The sequence below is a fragment of the Toxorhynchites rutilus genome, chromosome 2, assembly GCF_029784135.1.
Source record: "Toxorhynchites rutilus septentrionalis strain SRP chromosome 2, ASM2978413v1, whole genome shotgun sequence".
Classification (NCBI taxonomy): Eukaryota; Metazoa; Arthropoda; class Insecta; order Diptera; family Culicidae; genus Toxorhynchites; species Toxorhynchites rutilus.
In genome coordinates this window covers 196,154,032-196,171,927 of record NC_073745.1, presented here as the reverse complement: position 1 = coordinate 196,171,927, position 17,896 = coordinate 196,154,032, and the positions used below count along the sequence as shown (strand labels likewise).

Sequence of the window (17,896 nt, the reverse complement as noted above, 5' to 3'; positions counted from 1 at the left end):
TGCATTGAAATTGTTTTTGGACAGACTCTATGCGTTTTTCGTGTGCGACAATATAAGGATTCCATACAATGCTGCAGTATTCTAAAATAGGTCTTACATATTTTTTTTTCTCTTGTTGGGTGTGAACCACTGCGTCCATTATTTTGAACTATTGTGGTATACCCCTTTTTTTATACTACACTTCAAGTTTATCTACTACTTATTGATGAAGGAGTAGACTGAAAGCTATAGCGAGATAGGTGCCAATCAGGAATGATCTGTTTGATAAAATTTATAATTCTGATCGGCGACGCAGACCAGATTTCCTTGGGCTCCAGAATAGCTTTATCAAGGTGTTGAAGTCTGCGTCTAGTTAGAGCTCCGCAGTTACAGAGCAAATGTTCCGAGGTTTCGCTTTCGGCATTACAAAAGCGACAAATATCATCTTGTGCTAAACCAATGTTCTTAAGATGATATTTACTCGGACAGTGTCCTGTTACAAGACCAGTGAATGTGCCATGTGCCGGTCTTCCCATTTTTTCAACTCGCTTTTCAACATACAGTCGGAGAGTCCACAGAATGGTTCTGGACCAATGAATGGTGAGTTTGAGCCGTTCCTGGCTAGTTCATCTGCTCGCTCGTTGCCCTCTATACAGCAATGGCCAGGAATCCAGTACAGTTGTACCGAACTTATCTGACTTAATTGCCGTAAAAGGGAAATGCATTCCCAGACAATTTTTGAAGAGCACTTGAAGGCATTTAGAGCTTTAAGTGCCGCTTGACTGTCAGAGAATATGCAGATGTTAGCATGTCTATACTTTCTTTTGAGGCAGACATTTAGACATTCTATTATTGCAGCTATTTCTGCCTGAAAAACTGTAGGCCAGTTTCCCTTAGTTAGGGACCATACACTCCAGCACCTGTTCTGATTCCCATTTTTGACCCATCAGTGTAGAATATTATTGAACCATTACGAACGTTGGGACCACCTTCATCCCATACTGAACGAGAGTGTTCGATCACTCTGTATGGAATGTCATAATTGGTCATAGGTTCCATCCAATCACTGTTCATCTCTGAGGCTGGTCCAACGGGTAAGAGTTTCAGGATGCTCAAGTGACCAGTTTTGTCCCCGTCTAGTATTTTTTTTCCATCTTTCAAGCTTTAGAGCGCTTTTTTCAGCCTCTAGCTGAACATATTGGTTCAAAGGTACCAGGTGGAGGATAGCCTCCAATGCCTTGAGGGTGTACTTCGCATTGCTCCAGTAATTGCAACGCATGCTAGACGTTGGAGTTTGTTTAGCTTTTTTGTAGCTACAGTCTCCTTTTTTTTGGCCACCATGCAAGTGAGGCATAGGTTATCCTAGGCCGCACAATTGCAGTGTAAACCCACATAACCATCTTTGGTTTAAGGCCCCATGTTCTTCCTATCATTTTAGAGCATGCCCATAGAGCTGAGTTGGCCTTGCTGATTATTGAATCTAAGTGCGCGTTCCAGTTTAATTTAGCATCTAAGATTACACCTAGATATTTCACTGAAGTGCTGCTTTTTATTTCCTCTCCCCCAAGATGTAAAGACTGCAGACTGCAGTTTTTTTTCTTTTTGGTGAACGGGATAATTGTTGTTTTTGAGGGATTTATGCTCAGACCTTCTGTGATACACCAAGATTGTGTAAGGTTTAAGGCCATCTGCATTCTGCTCGATAGCACGTCGTCAAACTTGCCACGAACCATTATGACTAGATCATCGGCAAAGCCCACAACTTCGAATCCTTTTATATCTAAACCTGTCAGTAGGTCGTCAACTACAAGTGACCAAAGGAGGGGTGATAAAACCCCTCCTTGTGGGCAACCTTTGGTTGCAATCACATATGTCGACGACTCGCCCAGCTCCGAGGTGATCCGTCTATGTGTGAGCATGCCCTGGATCCATTTGACTATGCAGTTATCGAAGTGTCTTTTTCTCATCGCTTGTGCCATTGATAGATAAGAAGCATTATCAAAGGCACCTTCGATGTCAAGAAACGCGCAGCGATTTCTTTTGACGAGAGAGATTATCATTTAGATAATGGGCATTTGGGCATAAATACAGACTTTATGTATTCATACAATACTTTGTCCATAGTTTTCAGCAGTATTGATGTTAAACTAATTGGTCTGAATGCCTTTGGGAGTGATTTGTCACGATTCCCCGCTTTTGGAATGAAAACTACTTTAACAAGTCTCCACACGGAAGGAATGTACTCTAGTATCAGACTTGCCTTAAAAATCTCGATTAGAGGTGGAATTAGTTTTGATTCACCAATTCAGGTCTTACATATGTGGTGTATAATGTTTTTATTGTATATGTGGTTGATGACCAGCGAAAAGCTGTTGACTCCCTATGTCACGAAAAAGCTGAAGAACATGCCTACATCCAACTTTTCATTTTTCGGCCATGGCTGCCGTAAAACCGGCATTGCTTCGAAGAATTTTTGTAGAAGGCCCAATAAACGTTATTAGGCCTTCTACATCCGAAATTAGTCCATTTCTGACATCGGATTATGTCTTTCGGGAACATATTGGGGTGCAAATTGGAAAACTGAACAATGGTCGCATCGCGAAAAAGTTTCCAATTATTCAGTAATTTCCTGATGGATTTACAAGAACTTATAACAATCAACATTAGAGGCAACTTCGTAGCTGAAGTTTTAGGATTTGGAGAGAATATTATTGACATTAGGTTTACGGGACGTGTCATTTTGACGCATTTAGAAGTTTGTAAAGAAAATTGCAAAAATCGTCTGCATTCTTATTCCATCTCTTGTAATGACTTTTATACATTACTCGTGGTAAATATATTTTGATGTCTATTTTCTTTAAAAGCGTTGAAATATTGAAATTATCTATGTAGCACACCTATCTATACGGGAACGCGTCAATTTGACGCGATCGTAACGTAGACAGAATTTTGCCTAAACATGCAATCATCAAAACAATAATAAATAAGTGAGAGGAGCATGTGAGATACCTCTCAGCTCACTCAAGGTTTGCAAAGAAACGTACATGAAATAAAGATTAGTGTAAAGTTATTAACGTAACCAGCCAGTCGCGTTTCGCTTAGTGATCCGGAATAACTTAATAAAACCTCGATCGTAACAATAAGAATGTACCGACAACCGTTCTTCCTATTGTTGCCGAGAAGCAACTGTTCATTCTTCTATAGATGCTAAATTTAAAATAACCGACCATGAGACAATTTTTGTTTACATTTAGTATGGACAGGATGACCGATATATTAATTTAAGTAATTTGAACAGCTGGTACTCTTTGGATTTGCTGCTTCTCAAACGCAAAAGAGACAAAACATACACAAAGTTTTTAAGAACTAATTCACAGGCCTTGAAGAAGACTAGATGTGAATATAAACAGAGGAAAATCGATGAACATAGCAAAGCAAGGACTATGGATAATATTGAAAACATTATTATATTCTAAAAATAGTGTACCGCGTTTCATATCATTTTTGTTATTTCATAGTGAACCTGACGAAATACAGCCGATTGCTATCGATTACAGACTAGTTTTTTTCGTCTATCACTTTTATCGAGTTGAATAGTATTTGTTTTTCGTTGCAAAAATCGACCAGTTCCGATAATGTCAACGCGACCATGCTCATTTCTGCAGCAAACTCCAGTATTGTAAATTATTAAATAAACAGTAAAATTAAATTGTACAAATCTTTGATTTCACTGCACATAGATTTTTGCTCGTCGATCCTATTAACGAGTTTGCAGCGTTTTTACAAAATAAGATAATGCATTTGATTTTGAAATGTAGTAGATACGCTTCCTCTAGTTTTATGTTGGAATCGCTACAGTACGAACGAACGTGATGAATTATAGAGGTTTTAAACTTTTCAGCTACAGTACCTATCTGTGAAGCAATGAATTTATTATTTGACAATGGTGTTCATCTTCAATTTTAAACGATGTGCTGCCTTGATAGTTGTGTAATCGAATTGAAAGAGGATACTGTTTATAGATAAACTCTGTCCAACTTCTATAAGACCACCCTGATTCTATTTCGTTGCAGCACAAACAGTTAGTTTTTCAACAAGATACATCCATACATTGTTGAATGCTTAGAATAAAGTATATTTAACGTCAATTTCGTTTGTTTATTTATTGTGCTTAAATATGATAAAATTCATAAGTATTATTAATGAAAAATTCAAAACGATCGGTTGATTTACATGTCAATAATTGGCAACCTTGCCATTTGGATTAATAAACTGGAAAATTCGTGTTGGAATACTATTTGCCAGATGTTGCTGAGCGAATTTCTCGATATTTTTCCATGTCTCCGAAATTGCGACCTTAAGCTCTTCAATCGTGGTGTATCGTTTTCCCTCAGTGTAAATTCTGTGTTCAAGGATCTCCCTAAGATTCTCAATAGGATTTAAATCTGGAGAGCGAGCCGACCAGTCCAAAAAATTAAGCTTTCGGTCCTTAATCATTGATTAGTTTCCTTGCTGATATGGATAGTAACATTGTTTTGCTGGAAAATGAATTTTTCGTGACGATATCCACGCAAAAACGGTAGGAGAGAGAATTCCAGGACATGTGTGTAATCCTTGAATGATGTGAAAGCTATCTTGAGCTTTCCGGTTGCACAGAATCCCGCCCAAACCATGCACGAGCCTCCACCAAAATTCTTGGTTGAAAAATACTATTCCTTCTTCCGTAAATCACGCCAGTACCCGTTGAAACCTTCGAGACCATCCTAATTGAACTTTTTTTTTGTCAGTGAAGATAACCTATACATTGAAGAACTTTTCGTAATGGTATATAGCGAAATGTATTCTTTTGGAAACATTCTTTGTTACAACATACCATGTCCCACTGTCGGTTCATGTGAGCTTTGGCAAAACTCAGACGTCTTCCGATGTGAGATGGTGTAAGATGAGGAGCTTTAACCTTTTAAACCCTCTTTATGTGAGCATTTTTTACCAAAACTTGACGAATTGTCACCCGTGTAACATTGAAATTGAAATATTGCTTTATTTGCATACCAGATTCTGAGGTATTCGAAGCTGTTCTAGCTATTTCCCGCTTATCCCGGCCAGAGAGCTTCGATTTACGTGGAGCTCTCTCCTTCTTACCGTAACTTTGAGGATTCGTCAAATAATTGAGCACTACTTGATGGGATCGTCCAATCCAACGAGAAATTTCTCTATTACTAACATTTTCTTGGTGAAATGCATCGATTTGTCTTTCTTTCCTCTCTGAGAACACTTTTCCCTTCGGCATTTTCCAGATTTATTGATCAAAACAACTAAAACAACGGAAAAATATAACTGGTCTTATAGAAACTTGACACTTGAAAAATACAAAACCTTTGGTTTACGCTCAGCGCTTGCACACACACACACACACACACACATGAAAACCATGCAGTGTATCACCAATACCAATACACTAGAAAAGTTGAAACATTGTTTGTTTACAATGGCACAAAGCAGCAAGATAATCACCTGGTCTTATAGAAGTTGAACAGAGCATATAACACGAGAAACGTGAATAATGCAAGATCACCCAACTTTATGTCCAGTAGGTCGCAGAACGCGCTGTTAATTAAAGGTATTTTTTTCAATTCGGAGCCCAGAGAATTTAAACGTGCGGCAAACAGATTTCTATGAAATTTTTGCTAAATATTTGTTTACAAAATTGTTAAAGGGCCTGGCCGGGTAAGGGAGTAAAAAGTGCCCCCAAACCAAATCACTGGCAAATATTGTAAAGGATATTAAATAAGAAATTTTGGCGGTTTATTTGAACCCCTATGTGGTTTGACGTAGGATCTATAGTGAAAAACGTACTTTTTCGTTTATTTCACGCCATCCTCAATAGATCCGAGATAAAAACTTGAAAAAAAAACTAAATGTGCATCTTACCACGGTGTATCAAGAAAAATTATCAAAAAAGTATTTCATCAAAAATTTTAGTACTAAAAAAAATATTTAAATTTTGAAATTTTTTTTTTTTGGATTTAAAGATTCAGTACTACTCTAATTCATATTTAAATGTGCTCTTACGGATTTTCTAGATTGATAAATATCTTCAAGCTGTTTTTTTTTCAAATATCTAATAATAAAAATAAAATAATAAAAAAAATAATACACAGTACAAAAAAATGTTATAAATTTTCTGGCATTTCGAAATTTTGAAAATCAAATATAACTTTGAGACCACAAATACGATTTGTTTTTTTTAATCTTTCAATTGAAAACCACGAATACAATAAAATAATCGTTTACAAAAAAATAAAAATAATAATGCAGACGATGAAGAAAATTATTTTTGTGTCACACAATGCTCTTAAAAATTCAGGAAAAATTACGCCACATGTAGAAAAAAGACACATACGAACGCATTTAAATATAAATTTTGCGCAGGAGTGGGTCTCAAAGTTATATTTTTTTTTTAATTCCGAATTGCCAGAAAATCTATAACATTTTTTTGTACTGTGTATTTTTTTTTTATTTTTTTTTTTATTATTAGATATTTGAAAAAAAACAGTTTGAAGATATTAATCAATCTAGAAAAGCCGTAAGAGCACATTTAAATATGAATTAGACTAGTACTGAGTCTCTAAATCCCAAAATTTTTTTTTTCAGAATTTAAATATTTTTTTTAGTTTTAAAATTTTTGATGAAATTTTTTTAATAATTTTTCTTGATACACCGACCGTAGTAAGATGTACATTCAGTATTTTTTTCTAATTTTTATCTCAGATCTATTGAGGATGGCGTGAAATAAACGAAAAAGTACGTTTTTCACTACGTCAAATCACATAGGGGTTCAAATAAACCGCCAAAATTTCTTATTTAATATCCTTTACAATATTTGCCATACAGCTAGTGATTTGATTTGGGGGCACTTTTTACTCCCTTACCCGGCCAGGCCCTTTGTGTAAATTTGTTTTGTTAATAATTTACAAAATTCATAAACTGTTCAGGCATCAGTGGATTGTACTGTATAGTATATCAAACGAATCTTAGAGAATTTCCGATTCCATTGAATTTGTTCGCTGAGAAAATAGTTATTATCGTTAACTTTGTTTCACGAAGACGTGACCAGTTTTCTGATTTGGCACCCTTCCTGAAATACGTAGTTCTACGCCAAAACAACTCTGAATTGTAGAATGCAGCCGAATAGTGAATGAATATATTATGGATTTCATGGATTTTATTTTCTTGGCTTTTCCAACGGTTTTCTTTCATTTAAGAAACAGTGAAATGTAAATTTTGCATTGTCGTCAGTAATTTGGCCTATTCGAAGTTTAGACAATTTTAAATGAAAATATGTAATATATTGAATATGAATATATGAATATTTAATCAGATTTATTGTGAAACTTCGCCAATTCGAGCTACGATAAATAGACGGATTATGAAAAAATGAGTAGAGAAACAATGAGTCTTGTTGAGTCTTGTTCCCCAACGTTTAAGATAGAAGAAGATTAGTGGAATTTTGCAATTGTTTCAAGTGTTCTCATTTTCATTCCAATTCTTTTTATTTTAAATGATTCTAGTGTTTCAATTTTTTTCAATTCTTTAAAAAAAATTCTAAAAACTCATAAATACATTCTGTGATTTAACAAATGCAGTACGGTTGATCACTGCTTAATTTATCAAACCATCAAAATATCTCTTTCGAACCATTGAAACATCACTTACCTATACACTGTAGAGTGGATCTCATGGCGAAATTTATCCGCTGAGAAAGGATAAAAAATCAGACTTCCATTTGGCGATGAATACACCAGCTCGTGATTGGTTGTCGCTACCGACCATTCCACCTGAAACAAGGAAAAGCAGACATTCTTAATATTGTAATTATGAACTTTCGGTAGAAATAACACATACCCGACATACTTATGTCGTACATAATGACATGTGTTGATATCTCATGTAGAGAATTTGATCGAAACCGAGAGCATCGAAATACTAAGAATTGATCAATAATCCAACACTCATTTCATAGAACTACGACTCCAAGGTCGAAAAGCTCAAGAACATCGTTCAACTCAAATTATCACGGGTAGACTCATCGTTAATTGAATTACGATGTTTACCATCATCCTTGAACCCATTAGATATTTTTGACAGTCTCCGGACAACTAAGGGCGTGAACCGACACCGGCATTTCACATCAAATACCACCTCCATTTTCTCCCACCGAATGCTGGGAAAACCTGACCCTCACCACCCACATCACCACCTCCACCAGCACCTTCATCACTCGAGCTTACGATAAAGCCATGAATCAAAAGCACACAGCAAGGGGCCTTCGCAGCGCTCGAGAAACGCGTTTCAGCATCCTCGCGCAGAAATTCATTATTGAGCCGGACTAATTCACAAGTAATTGAGTGCTAAACTCGGTGCTGTTTTCCGCTTCAAATGGAATGGTAAATGATGAAGCGGGAAAATTTATGCAATAAAAGTATGTATAGCGCTCGAGTATTACCTCATTCTTCTCAACCGTGCTGTTAATTATCGATTCGCGGTGAAACTTTCGTCGGGTTCCGTTTGAAGAAGAAGAAAAAAATGGTCACGTTGATCAACCCTATTTGGTTTTGTTAGGTTTACGACCAATTATACGCAAATAAAAGATTTATAGTGGAAGGGATTACCTAGTGTTACAGAATTGATCATTCTATCTCACATACAACATTCTTCGAGATGTCTCCTACTTTTGTGTTTGAATTGCTAAACTGACGATAAAATCACCAACGTCATATGGGGCGGTATCTCGGTCATAACTTCACGAATGTTGTCTTTCAAATGTTCAAGAGTTTGCGGAGAGTTGGTATAGACACGGTCTTTCGCATAACCCCGCAAAAAAAAGTCTAGCGGGTTCAAATCGCATGATCTGGACGGCCAATTGGCATCACCAAAACGCGAAATTATGCGTCCCTCAAATTTCGTTCGCAATATGGCCATGTTCGGTCGTGTTGTGTGGCACGTGGCGCCGTCCTGCTGAAACCACATGTCATCCGTATCCATATCTTCAATTTGTGGCAAAAAAAATCGGTTAACATGCGGCCATAGCGCTCACCATTCACAGTTACCATCTCGCCGTCCTCATTTTCAAAGAAATACGGCCCGATGACTCCACCAGACCATAATGCGCACCAAACAGTGACTTTTGGTGAATGCAATAATCTCTCAACAATCACGTGTGGATTTTCTGAGCCCCATATACGGAAATTTTGGGTGTTCACATCGCCACCGAGCTCGTAATGTGCCTCATCGTTGAAGAAAATTTGATGCGAAAATTCAGCATTTTGCTGCTGTTGTTCGTTCACCCAATCGACGTATGCCCGACGCATTCCATGGTCACCACGCTCTAATTTTTGTACCAGTTGGACTTTATATGGATGTAGGTGCAAGTCCAAATGCAAACTTCGCCACAATGATGTGTTTGACAAGCCCAATTGCTGAGCACGCCATGGAATCGAAACATTCGGGTCATCCTCCACACTGGCAGCAACAGCAGCAATATTTTCGGCCGAACGCACATTACGATGATGCACAGGTTTCACAATATCCGCTACGGATCCAGTTTGTTCGAATTTACGCACTACATTAGCGATTGTGTGCTCTGTAGGCCGTCCATGACGACCAAAATCCGTCCGTAATGCTCGAAAAACATTTGCCGGTATTCATCATTTTTATAGTATAATTTAACAAAATTAACACATTGTGCGATGCTAAAACGATCCATATTGTAAAATGGCAGACATTCAACTAACGATATGACGCTTTGGTTGACAGCTATGTCAAACGGTTGTCAGCGCAGGGCTGTATACTTTCGGAAGCCCGAAATGGAAACTATCTCTCTCTAGGACACGACCGCATATTTTCGACGTAGAACTATGTAATTATATTATGCAAGCCACTTGTTTACCACTTCGAATATTATTTCAGAATGCATTGAAATTTTTGTAATAGATTATGTTACAAATAAATTTGATTAACGTCCTTTTACGTTTGATATGATGCCTAGGACTACCAGAATATGTGAACGGAAGAATTGTCAAACGATAATTGTATTTTACATTTCCCTCTGAAACTATTGCACATCTCATGTTTACGTAGTTCTCGAACCGCGAAAGTTCATTCACCTCTAGTATCTGAAATGACGATTTTCCCAGGCTTCTCAGTTTAAAAGTACGTTTTAGGGAAACATATTCCGGTCTGCACAACGACAAGCGAGTACAAAAGTACGCAACACCAAAAAATACCCCCGACTTGCATGTTTTGACAATGTGAATTCCCCCAGGCACATTGATTTTGAAGTCCGAGTTAGGGAAACACAGCTCGGTGGGAACAAAAATACCCCCGACTTGCATGTATATTTGCAAAGCGGATTTCCACAGGTACATCGATTCTGAAGTCTGTATTGGGGAAACCGTAAATCGGGCCAATAAAACGGCGTTTAGATAACAAATGACATTTTACAGTTATTCAACTGTTCATCTGATGAAAAATAACATTTTATTAATTGTGATAGACGCGTAAAATATTTCCTATCAATTGATGCAAACATCTTTCCGATCTGTTAAGAAATGTTCGAGTTATAAGCATTCGAAACACGGGTAGAGTTAGCACACAAATCGGCAGAACAAATAAATGGGAAAAAGGAAGTCCTTCCAGTTTTCATGAATTTAAACCGTTTAGAGATTAGCGAGTTGGAATGTATAGCATATCAAACAAATCTTACAGAATTTCGGATTCGATCGGTATGCAAATTTTGAGAATTCGACCACAGTAAAACCACAGTAGTTATTAGCGTTAACTTTATTTTTTTAAAACGTGACATGTTTTCTGATTTGGCACCCTTCCTGAAAGACGTAGTTCTACGTCAAAAACGCTAGTTAATACCAACGTTAAGACGGCATAAGTTCCACTGGGAACGTTTACTCCATTCAAGACAAGAAAGATTTGTCCTTCCCGTCAGTAGTATACGAGTACTTACATCAGGTGGTGGAATTCCATGTCCCGTGCAATCGATGTGTCCTCCAGAGTTGTTGGAGAATTCCACTCGATGTTGAGGCTCGCTGAGAAAAACCGGTCCCTGAAGATCCAGCAGAACAACACCTGCAATGGGCGAATAATAAAGACAATCAGATCAGAATCAATTGGAAACAACCGAATACGTAATGCGCTGTTATTTGCCAAGTGGATTGAAATACATTATACCTAAAATATCGCTCATTTTTCATCCACTCAAATAAATGTAACCATTGAAAGACGCTGAAAGTTTAGCATAAGTCATCGTCGTTGTACGATGAACATATTATTTTCTCCTATCGGTATTCTCCCTGAGACAATAAAATCATTAATAATGTATATCGAGGGAAATATTTCAGTTCCATCGTCCTCCCGGTCTTTGGTATTTCCACCTGCGGGATGTGCGAACCGAACTTCTTCGCTGCCCCGATCGAGCGAGTACTTTGACAGGACTGCAGGTATTTTATTTTATGAAATATTTCGCAATAAATCAGGAGGGATGAGTGGGATGAGCAAGGAGGGAATAGGAAAGACGAGAACGAGAGAGCGGGAGATGGTTGGCCCATAAAGCTGGAAGACTTTGTGGGATGAAAGAGGTGCAAGAATTTGCGATATTTTATTTACATTCCCTCGCTTCATCGCCGGTAACTCAAGTCATACACCACCATCCCAGGCGTTGGGAGGATGAAGCATAAAAGTCCAACAGTAATCCCAAAACCACGCCGAGCGGATATGGTTTCTATGAAGTGCGCTCCCCGAAGGTGACAACAGAACAGAAACCGACGACAGGAGGCGAAGCCTGGCGAAACACAAGGACACCCAACATCGCATAAACGTGAGTTCATGGCTTTTGCTGTTAGCTGGCTTACAGGCGATATCCGTATTTGTTGATGGGAAGGTATGTAGCGGACTGAGCGAAAAATCAAACGACCGTGAGGAGAACCATTGTCGGTCTCGAGATAAGGCAATTGAATGAAATAAGGATATTACTTGGCTTGTTTGCCTTGTGGATGGGACGGAACCGTGCAATGTGTGCGCTTTGTTACTGCGACTGAGGACGACGGTCGATTCCGAATGACAATTTGAAAGATGGTCATTTAATTGTGTTCAATGATCAACAGTTTATAAAACGATAGTCACACAGTATAAGATAACGAACATGGCCACCGAAGTACACTTGGTTTCACCCTAACCACATCATCTGAATTTCAAATATGCCAACCCACAAAAAATTATCCCTTTAAGCACAAAAAATGCTCATTTATCTACCAAGCATTTGGCGAAAGAGATTACACGCAGAGTGGCATTACCGAGATATGATTTAAATTTGCACCGTATTAAATCATCATGATCACATCCAATGGAAGCTTCCCAAGCAAAGCAGTTTTGCGAACAAAGCATTTCTTTTTTTGTTGAGCAGAACCCTGCAAAGAAATAGAAAAGTCCCTTCCTGTGCCAGCGATAGGCTATTCCGGAAGCAGAAAAGTCCTCGTGGAGCGCAGAGAGAACTGGAAAATTCAACTCGAGACATTCCATGGAAAACGCCAAAGCGCCCTCGCATTCATCTCTGGGAAACGAAAGCTCAAATGCCATAGCGATGATTAGGAAAATAGTGAAAAGGAAGGAAATAATGAGCATTCGGAATTCTATTGGATGCGATCTAATTGACCTTTCTCGCTCAATAGAAATGCGGTAGATGGTTTGCGATTTATTACGAATAATGAGCAATTAAGAGCTTCGGAACGATGATAAATTATTTTGAAATACAGAGCATTTATGATGGGCTCCGTAGGTCGAACATATTGATGGGAATGGATAGGTCATTGCAGCGTAGAATGAAGAGGATGTATTAGCTGTATTTGATTCTGCGTACGATGTGTTGATTTTGATTAATAAAGACTAAATAAATTAAGTGAATAGATTCCACCAGTTGGTGGAGAATAAATGTGTCGAACAATCAATGTGGAATGTAACACTCGATTTCTATATTCAAACTATTACTATTATTCATACATACAAACTCATTGACGAATACATATTTTAAGATAGTTCACGTGTAATACAAAATTGAATCAAATGTGGCGCGTAAAGGAGTTGGTATTCTAATCATATCTGAAATATATAAACGCATGAAAGAAAAAAAGATTTGGCGAAAAATTCAGTGGATCATATCACGACAGGCTACGTAGAGCGAATCTAAGGAATCACCTCTGAAAGGATTTGATTCCAACAGCCAAGGTACTACAACAGCGGTTCCATATTAACAGCGGTTTCTGATAATCGAAACGTGGTAATAACATTATATTTGGTTGGAGAAAAAGAAATCCATGATTTTTGCGTGAAAGTCAAAGCTCTGTTCAACATTCTTCGGATTGTTCGATTTAGATCAAATATGCACCGTTTTGTTGTAAAATTTGTTACCATTCTAAAGGTACCTGCATATGCCTTTCTCATAAAAGTCTTGGTCCTTATTGACGGAAACATCAAAATCTTCCCTGATCACAATTTCTTATCACTCAGTAAATTTTGCAATGAGAGAAAAAGGTGATAATCACTTAATGCCAGGTCCGAACTATATGGTGGCGCGCTGGTTTTGCCACCATGCAGTAAAAAGACAACGCGGTATAATTTTATCCAGCATACTAATCATACTGACCCCTGGCCCGACTGGCTCAGTACTTTTTATTTCATCTTATGTTTACTATTACAATTTCTTATTTACTAACTAAATTTTGGGTCGTGCTAGAATCGTACGCACGCGTTTCCGTGGTGCTGACTCTGCGCGAACCCCTGTTGTATAATCAAACCGCTATGTTGAACTTGCCCCTCGGAAATTTGGCGAATAAACAAAAACTAAAGTGGAGCTGGTTCGACATAAGCGGAACTATTAAGGGCGCTTCATCTGCCCCTACTCAATGAGTTTTAGAGGAAACTAGAAGAGTTTCCCTAAAATTGGTTCATACGGCTAGTTTTTCCTATATAACTGATATATTATTTGATTTTTTTTAATGTTATAAATAGTATAATGCAATTTTTTTATAAAAATGGTTATAATTGTATTAAAATGTGTTCTTGAGTGCCTTCAATATCTGCATATATATCCTAATATTTCATTGTGTAATGTTTTTGGAAAATTGATAGAATTATATGTATGTGTATATCTGTATATGTTCGATTTTTATATTGTGTGTCAATTGTTGACGATTCTACAAAACAGTAATCTATCATCAAAAGTATTGTTGCTGCCTGATAACCAAAGCTAAATAATGTAGAGCTCTGCACCTCCTGCAAATGAGCTCGACTTGAAATATTATTTTAAGTACTATTCCTAATTCCTGGTTGTAATCAAAACAAAATTAATTCCTTCAATTCTGTAATTTCGCAATTCCAAATGAAAAATAAAATGATCATATCCCAAAAATTTCCCAAAACGCCTTATCGATCAACATTGTTGAGCTTTTACCGCTAAATCAAAATTAGTTTTCTTTTTTTAAATTTCTTCGTACAATACGTTTATCAATATCCCCTTGTTTACACTTTTATTTCATTCGTCATATATTTGAAGGGTGTGTATGCCTCTTCCATTAATTTTCTTAGCATTTTTAGCGCTATTCAGTTTCATTTATATGTTTGATAATATAACTTTAACCCACATTTTAGTTTCTCATGATCTTTAATGCAAATTTTGCATTTTATAAAAATCCCACTTCGAGAATGTGTTTGTAAAAATTTAAATCACACATTTTAAATTCGATAAGTGCATTTCCCAATATTGCACTAATCATAAAATTAAAGTATGGGAGATATGATTGTGTCTCTCAAAAAGAATAATCGGTTATTAGTGGAGGAGATCTGGCGTAGTGGTAACATCCATGCCTCTCACGCTAAAGGTCACGAGTTCAATTCTCACTCCCGACATTCTTCCAAAAATGGAAGTAAAAGTGACGAACCAGCCTAATGAGTTGAAAATCACTATAATACAGATAAAAAAATCGGTTATTACTGAATTGCTGGAAAATTAATGTTGGTTGCCATTCTATTTATTTTAGTGTTGGATGCTCAGTACATAATAAATGATCATGGAACGCGGAATCCGATTTAGATACTTTATGTTAACTTTGAATACTTTCCAAATATGACAATCGTCTAAATATTGACATAAAAATAACTGCCCTACATCTAATACGATTATTTCCCTTCATGAATTAATTGGCTTATAAATTTATTTTGAGATTTTTTTTAAATTTAATGGTTTATGGAAAAGTTGATAGAATATCATATAGCTCCTATGTCTAGTATTATCGAAATTAGTGCTCCTCTAGATTGTCACCTTGTTAGATCCGTATCGCAGCGAGACTACTGTCTGTCCTGCTCACATTTGCTCTTCCGAGAACTGACGTTTGTTCCTGTCTTCCTCCTTTGACCAACGGATAGTTTACCACATTCGATCCGATGTAGATAGACATCTCGGGGCCACAGTCCAGCGAAAATATCGATCGTGAATCAAACTTCTCAGCAGACAACGATGGCTCAACCAAATGAGCTTCTCCAACCGACTCCGTGCGGGAATAATTTTTCTTCAACATGCTTTCCACTTTGCTGAATATGCTCGACAGCATATCCTTATTGTTCGATCGATCCGAAACAAGCGATCCATTACCAGAATTTGCTTCTTCGGAAATCACTACTACAGGCGTATGGTTTTACTTGGCTCAACTATACTAATAGTTTCCCACATTTTTTCACTACGATATGTTCGTTTTCGAACGTCACTTCTTATAATGCTTTACGTTTTACGATTCATATTTTTTCGATTTTCTTCTTCTTTCACTACACTCTCTGTCCTCGCATATTTTCTCAACTAGGGATTCTTTCTCGATTTCTCGATTCCCAGATTATCTTCAAGGAAATCAACACTTTGTAAACACCACGATGGGTGAGCTGCTGTCCCCACTTGGACAGCATCCCACCGCTGTCACCAAATGCGCTGGTTTTGCCACCGGTCAGTAAAAAGACAACGCGGTATAATTTTATCCAGCATACTAATCATACTACCCCCTGGCCCGACTGGCTCAGTACTTTTTATTTATGTTTACAATTACAATTTCTTATTTACTAACTAAATTTTGGGTCGCGCTAGAATCGTAGGCAAGCGTGTCCGTGGTGCTGACTCTGCGCGAACCCCTGTTGTATAATCAAACCGCTATGTTGAACTTGCCCCTCGGAAATTTGGCGAATAAACAAAAACTAAAGTGGGGCTGGTTCGACATAAGCGGAACTAATAAGGGCGCTTCAGTGGGTGCATTAAAACTTCCCGAGCAAACTTCCGGAGTTTCTTAAAAAAATCCTTTACACAATTCTGGCCGTTCCTAAACAATCGCTAGCTTCAAACGATCCAGTTTTTGGCAGTAGAGTTATAATGTTAGTATATTGCACAAAAAAATTAAAATGAATTAACACAATGGAGATTTCATTGTGTTATTTCATTTGATTTTTTTGCATTAAGAAGCACGTAATAAGCTGTTACAGTATCGGCACCATAAACACCAATCACAGTTTCAGCGATCTGGCTTGCATTTTCGCCCTTATTAAGGAAAAACTGTTCTTCTTCTTCTTCAATGGCACTAACGTTCCTAGAGGAACTTCGCCGTCTCAACGTAGTATTACTTGCGTCATTTTTATTAGTACTTAGTTGAGATTTCTATGCCAAATAACACGCCTTGAATGCATTCTGAGTGGCAAGCTCTAGAATACGCGTGACCACAGTGCAAGACGGAGGCAATTTCTTTGACGAAAAATTCCCCCGACCAGAACGGGAATCGAACCCGAACACCCGGCATGTTAGTTGTGACGCTAACCACTCGGCCACGGGAGCACAAGGAAAAACTGTTACATGTATCGAATTCTCTTCTCGTTGACTTCCATCCAACAAAACCAACAAAATATTTTTTTCAATGTGATATGTCACCTTCACAACCAGCATAAACTTGAAATTGTATGATCGACATTACGCAAAATATCGATCAATACAGCCATCTTTTAGTATTAGCATTAGCATCAAGCAAGTTGCACAATATCGAAGGTGGTACGAATTCAGAACTGTTAAAATAAAAAACTAGCCTTCATCCTTTGCTGGTGATTGGTAATATCTCTTAGATGAAGGCATACTCTCTCCAACATTTAAGAATTGTCCTGGTCACGTCCTTGCAACTGCTAAGAAAAGAGAAGGACTATTAGCTCGACATTCACTTAAGAGGGATGCAGAGAACTCTACGACCTCTCGTAAATGTCTCGAGAATTTAGAAATGTATTAGTAGGGAAGCCGTATACATAGCCGGAGTTACTGGCGTAGCTTGTTATTACTAATAATTTAGCGGTACCTAAAAATTATATTACTTTTACTATTACTTGTACTATTAATATTACTATTACTATTACTATTACTATTACTATTACTATTACTATTACTATTACTATTATTATTACTATTACTATTACTATTACTATTACTATTACTATTACTATTACTATTACTATTACTATTACTATTACTATTACTATTACTATTACTATTACTATTACTATTACTATTACTATTACTATTACTATTACTATTACTATTACTATTACTATTACTATTACTATTACTATTACTATTACTATTACTATTACTATTACTATTACTATTACTATTACTATTATTATTACTATTTGGACCCTCCGCTCTGGTTCTTAATAGTTTCAGGTTCTTTTGACATGGGACTACGACTAACCGGAATATATGGGGGGGGGGGCGACGAAAAACTAAACCCAAAACCTGTAGGAAAAAATGAAAGATTTCGAATGCTTATAACTCGAACAT

General features: G+C 37.2%; 1 protein-coding gene across 7 annotated transcripts in view; it reads right to left on the bottom strand.

Annotated features, from left to right (window-relative positions):
* LOC129770824 (cell adhesion molecule Dscam2) overlaps positions 1–17,896 on the bottom strand; it is a 388,958-nt gene that overhangs the window by 180,974 nt on the left and 190,088 nt on the right. For all 7 annotated transcript variants that reach the window (XM_055773919.1, XM_055773924.1, XM_055773923.1 and 4 more), the window contains exons 3-4: positions 11,000–11,121; positions 7,696–7,817 (exon numbers count right to left, since the gene is read on the bottom strand). In XM_055773919.1, the coding sequence (XP_055629894.1) occupies positions 7,696–7,817; positions 11,000–11,121 (244 nt within the window). The remainder of the gene's footprint in view (positions 1–7,695; positions 7,818–10,999; positions 11,122–17,896) is intronic.